This window comes from Electrophorus electricus, chromosome 5 (genome assembly GCF_013358815.1).
Source record: "Electrophorus electricus isolate fEleEle1 chromosome 5, fEleEle1.pri, whole genome shotgun sequence".
NCBI classification, from domain to species: Eukaryota; Metazoa; Chordata; class Actinopteri; order Gymnotiformes; family Gymnotidae; genus Electrophorus; species Electrophorus electricus.
In genome coordinates this window covers 11,112,694-11,118,693 of record NC_049539.1, presented here as the reverse complement: position 1 = coordinate 11,118,693, position 6,000 = coordinate 11,112,694, and the positions used below count along the sequence as shown (strand labels likewise).

The 6,000-nt window shown below is 38.9% G+C and overlaps 1 protein-coding gene across 3 annotated transcripts in view; it reads left to right on the top strand.

The window, feature by feature from the left end:
* The first annotated feature begins 210 nt into the window (after positions 1–210).
* Positions 211–6,000, top strand: part of gramd1a (GRAM domain containing 1A) — a 31,035-nt gene continuing 25,245 nt past the window's right edge. The window contains exons 1-4 of one of the 3 annotated variants that reach the window (XM_035526109.1): positions 211–366; positions 710–883; positions 4,916–5,286; positions 5,376–5,887. Coding sequence is in view for 1 of the 3 variants with exons in the window: in XM_027005316.2 (XP_026861117.2) it covers positions 2,375–2,490 (116 nt within the window). In the remaining 2 variants the exon portion in view is untranslated. Of the gene's footprint in view, positions 367–709; positions 884–905; positions 2,491–4,915; positions 5,888–6,000 lie in introns of those variants that run through there. The other 2 variants (XM_035526110.1, XM_027005316.2) reach the window with 2 other exon arrangements.

Genomic DNA, 6,000 nt, shown 5'->3' with positions numbered 1-6,000 from the left:
ACGTGACAACATGATTCAAATGCGTTGTCACTATTAGAAACTTGCTGAGCAAATGAAGTTGTTGCCAGAAAGGGTTAAGACGGAGCGCATATTGTGAGCCTTGGATTTTGACGTCGAACTCAAAAACATGCGCGGACAAGCTCGCGCATGCACAAACACACGCTTGTTTTCTCCAGTAACCCGCACACGCTGTTGTTTATATTTAGCCCTGATCGCATAGCCAGATGCTCGCCGACTTCCAGGAGGCGTTCGGTCGAGTCCAAGAAATCTGGCCAGTTCTAGATTGAGGCAATATTCTGCATTTAACTGATTCAGCCATCGGAACCGAAATAGCAAGTGTTCAGAGGAGTTTTAAACAGGATTGGTGTGAGTTAAAACAATGGGTAGAAAACATATAATAAGTGCTATGATTGCGTTAAACTACAAGGTCGTGTCATGCTTTTCAAAAATGTTTGCACAGCCTAAAAACAGACAGTGGGTTGGAGGAAACAGACAGTGGGTTGGAGGAAAAATGTAGGCTACAGGCTTGCTTAGAACGGGCATCGTAATATAGCCTTACATAATCCTAAACAAAGAAGCTTCCAAATTTTAATATGGATTCACTTGACTTATATATCCAGTACAGACTTCATTAAACTATTAGCCTAAGTTTTCTCTTTGTTGTTTCTGTTCTAAGTTTTCTCTTTGTTTCTGTTCCTTCCGTTTCCAGTAAATCAAGGTGACCCTACACTTGGTCACACGCGAACCGGAGGGAATCGGATATTAGGCTACTCATCAACTGCGCCCCCAAATGCGCCAGCTCCCTCCCAGCACAGTGCCTAGCGTTAAAAACGTAAATAAAAACGTGGAAGAATGCTGAAGAAAGCTGGATCAGCTCCTGAAGGTAAGGAGGGGCTAGTCTGCACTTTCATAACTTTCATCTCTATATGTTAGTTGTATGCCTAATATTAACATCACAAAACACTATGCATGTAAACAGCGTCCCCAAATACACAGTGGGATAAATCAAAGAATTACCTTTATTATTCCATTTATTCCAAACAAGTCACATGGTATTAATTCGTAAAATGCTGCATATTAGAGGGACCGAACGTGCAGGCAAACTACACCAGTAGTGTAAGCCTGAAATAGATAGATAACCCTATGAGCGACAATTTTCTGTTCTGGTCTTTCCCACCGGTCATGTGAGAATCAAAACAGGGTTTGCAATTTGAAGTCTACCACCGTTTAAGAACTTAGAATTTAGTGTGCATAGATCCTGGAACTATTGGTTGGCACACTAAATTAAACAAACAAACAGAAAAAACAAAAATGAATATTGCACTTTTAGGTTGTTCGTTTCTAGGTTAGCCTAGAATTTTTTGAAGCAGCTAGGACTCAGAGGTGCACATATCAGTAGATGGTTGTTTTTCTCACACTGATTTAATGTATTGTTTGTAGAATAAACCATGGGAATAAATGTAATAACCTTAAAAGTTACTTCAAACTTACTCCAAAATTGTCATTATGTGTGAAGTAACAGTTGCCCTTTATTCGTGAACTCGCCTGTCTGTCAAGATCGCCCGTTACATTTCTGTTTGCAAACAGGTTGTCGATTATACCATAAAGTTGATGAGGGAAGGGGTGCTTGCCATTAGGTTTGAAATAGTAGTAAAATATTTGTTTTATTTTAATTTTTCGTATAACTTATATTGATTTGATTTCGATTTCGTAGTAGTTTATTGGTGTAGATTCAGTGCTAATCGCTAAACGGTGTGCATATTTTGCACTGATGTCTGTTTGTCCCCCTCTTAAACTTTTGCTCGACTTAGTGGAGTCTCTGCCCTTTGACGCTATCGTTGTATCGAACACTGTAACGTTTACTCAAAAAACTTGGAGATATTTGGTTTGGCTAATAACCCGGATCTATTCAAACATGCATTTTTACTTTTACTGGGACATCGAAAAAATAGTCGGTCTAATATAACCAGTCAATGCTTTGTAGTGCCTTTGTTGTCAGAATGAATATGGAGACCGTTTTCTGACCGGCATCATAGACAAAGTCGCTAGCGATAGCTGTATAGCTATTTTGCGATCTCGCTAGCTTTCATTATTCACAAGTTACATGCACTAGGAAGCTAGCTAGCTAGACGGCTGGCTTGTTACTTAAGGTAGCTAAGATAGCTAGCCAACGCTGCTACTAATTATTTTTCGATGATTAATTCACTCCATTTTGCTTTTTGTTTAATATGTTTTTTTATAATTTTAGCTAGGTGTAGGACGAGTTTTATTCAGCGTGTATTATTAAGAGTATACTGCCAGAAAACGTAGCTGTTTAGGTACTCCGTTGGCTAAATAGCTAAGATACGAAGTCACAGTGATTCTTCGGAAGAGGATGCTGATGTGTTCCTGTGAAAAAGTGGATTTTAATATCACGTCACGCACTGTCGCGCGTCTGGTCTACGAGGCCGAACAAGATCATCGCAATGGGGGTAATTCGTCGAACGGGAGGTAGGTTGTTATTAGCTAGTTTAATTCTGTATTGTTTATTTGTGTGGTTTTCGTATTATACAGTTATTTGATATTTTGATGTTAATGTTTTATAAGTTGTTGAATCATATCGTTCGTTGTATGACAGGTAAGGTATATAGTAAGCTGTTGTATAAGGGCAAGCTGTGTGACTTTAAGTGATGTGTGTGTACTGTTACCTTTAAGTGTTAATACTTTTCATCTTGCCTTTTTTGTACTTTTGTATTTTAGTTATGAGCTTGTGTCACTTCTCATTGGTTTCAAAAGTCTGATTTCGTAGGACAGAATCTTTGTAGCGAAAAGCATATGATATCTTCTTTCAGTCAGGCCATTGTTTGCGGATGTTGAATGGAAAGGTTTATTACTCTAATAAAACTGAAGCTAAGATTTAGCTTGCTCATACAGACTATCAAATATTGTGATAGGGATAGTGCTTGTCTTTGGTTTTATAAATGGCCGTTGTGCGTTGTAGAACTTTTAGGAAAGCACAAGGGGAAAACGCTTATCTTTTTTTGCAGTTTCGTGTGTGCAAAAATGACATTTTCCTCACATATGATAGTCCTGCTTGGGTCAGGTTATTTGCTACCGAAAGGTCTGCCTGTTCAACTGGAGCAGGTGTTGTGGTTTTTCCATTTCATTTGGCCTTGTGTTATTTTTCAAAAGTGGCTTATATAGTAATAAGCTGCCTGTAGCAAGCATGACCGATGAGGAATGTTTGTAGGAGTTGTTTTTGCATTAAGTAATTTAACTGATGATTTGTCTACTGTCTTTTAATAATATGACAATGGTAGTATTGCAGGTTTGGCAGCATGTGTTAACAGGTAGGGGAAGAGACTGGGAGAGGTTGTCAACATAGTTATTTGTTCCTCACAAGTCTTTGTATAATAGACAGAGTCTGAACTGAGCTGGAAGTCTGAAAGACATTTCTTCTATGTTTATCATGTAGGCATCACATTCACTGTAATTAAGCAAATACAGTTCTAGAGAAAATTAAAACAGAGGAAAAACTCAGCGATGATCAAAATCTATACCACTTACTTTGTACAAGGAAATACAGCATTATGTGTTTACAAAACTTAGATAGCACTTTAGCTAGTGATATAGTATTTTAATTTAGTGTATCCCATGAAGAATTCATACCTTTGGAGGCTGAATGTTATTTTATTTCTAAATTCTATGTAAAAGAAAAGCAAAACTTGAACTTGGTTTTGCACCACAATTTCTCATTGAGTGAGTATCATATATAAACTAATGAACCAATGTTTCATCAAAAGGCCTTTTGGCACTGTGGACTTCACATCTGATTTTTTAACAGGTGTTTACTATGGGCTTTAAATATTAACAGTTATTTTGACAGCATAGTAGGTTAGAGTCAGTTAACAAAGTTTGGCTTAACTAAATCAACAACAGTATGCTCATGTACACCCTCACATTCTTAATAAATCAACCTTTTTAAAAGGGTTATTTTATGCTAAATACAAATAATCTTGAGATGGATTATTATTGGTCATATAGTTATTGATGTTAGGTATATTAGTAATTGATCAGGACAAGTAGCAATCTTCTATGCCAGGAATGTTTGCTGGATAGTCATATAGGGTTTGTGTTTTTCTCTTGTTCTGTATGTTTGTGGAGAGACCCGTTCAAGGAGAAACCATTGACCCAATGCCAAACTATCACACATATCATTGCCAGCCTGGTATGTAGATAAAATGGATAAACAAAACACACTGAAGTAAAAAAAAAAACAAAACCCTGTGTGGTAACACTGGATGCTGTAGAAGATGGAGAATCTCAGTTGTACCACACAGTGTTCCTTTTAGTGTGCATTAATCTTAAGTGATTTCTGGATACACTGGACAACAAATTTATACAAAAGGCATGCTTCTTAGATAAAATTAGCCAATTTTAATTAAGTTGAAGGTGCTGAGCAAGAATTTGACAATAGAAATGCTGACTTGGCTACCGTTTATTAGAAATTCACAGTTTTTTTATGCATTAGAAAAATTATGAAATAACACATACTGTAACAGAAGTCCTTTCTATTTGTGACTTTGCTTTGCCTGTCGTTTGTGGACCTGCTCAAGATCATCTCTGACTAGCGTCAGTGGTAATCAGCCAACATAGAAGTGGACCACTTCCCCTGGTATCTTTTCTCAAATGCTGAAATGTCCTGATGAAAGTGTTTGCCATGCTTGTCGCTTACCATGGCGCAGTTTTCAGGAAAAAATTCCAAATGGGAATGAAGGAACTGGATCTTTAAGGACATTGTCGATCTAAGTTTGTAATACATTGACAACATGTCTTTAACCAATACCTTGTAGTTTCAAGCCCTGACATTCCTGAGGAAGTTAGTTGACACCAGACGAAACGCATCCCAAGCCTTTTTCTCGTCACCCTTAAGCAGGTAGTCGAACTTCTCGTCTATGAAGAGTTGACGGATCTGAGGACCCACAAAAATTCCCTCTTCAATTTTTCTTCACTGATCCGAGGGAATTTCTCAGACAGGTATTTAAACGCTGATCCATTCTGATCCATGACTTTTACCAAGTTCTTCATCAAACCGAATTTGATGTGTAGGGGTGGTAGAAGTATTTTGTCCGGTTCTGCCAGCGCTGAATGCTGCACATTCTTCTCTCCAATCTTCAGAGACTTCCTCAGGGGCCAGTCTTTCTTCACATAGTGCAAAGAACATGCTCTGCTGTCCCATTCACATAGGAAACAGCAGTACTTTGTATATCCCAGCTGCAGACCCATCAACAGAGCGACTACCTTAAGGTCAGAACAGATATGCCAGCCATACTTGCTGTATTCAAGATAATCCAGCAGCTGCTTCATGTTGTCATATGTCTCTTTCATATCCGCAGCATGTCCAACTGGAATAGATGGAAGACGATTTCCATAATGCAGCAATAATGCCTTGAGAGTCTATAAACAATCGCCATTCTTGTGGATCATGTTGGATTCCAAGGGCATTCAACAAGGCGTTGACGTCAGAGCAGAACACAAGCTTATCTAGCTTTCTGAAGAAAGGCTGTAACTGCAGATGCCGCTTTCGATACAGTGTCACTTGTACATTTTCCTGAAGAAGATTCCATCGCTGAACCCTTGAGCCTAGTAATTCTGCTTTGCCCTTGGACAGCTCCAGATCATGAACGAGATCGTTCAGTTCTTCCTGCATTATTCTGTGTGACGCAGATGATGCACCTTTACTGAAGTCAGGATCCGTTTCCTGTTGATCATCCGACGTCGAAGGCCCAGGAAATTCCAGAGTCATTTTGTCTCCATCGTCATCTTCTGAAGGATCATTAGAAATATTCTATCGGAGGTTCGGGAACAGGAAGTCCTTCGCCATGCAGAACAGGTCGGATAGCAGAAGGTATATTTGGATACGCTATTGTCTACTTCTTCTTCTTTGTAGTGCCTCAAGAAACAGGAGGCACCATGCAGAAGTAGCAGTCAGTTATGTGATTGCTGGGCTCCCTCCAGACC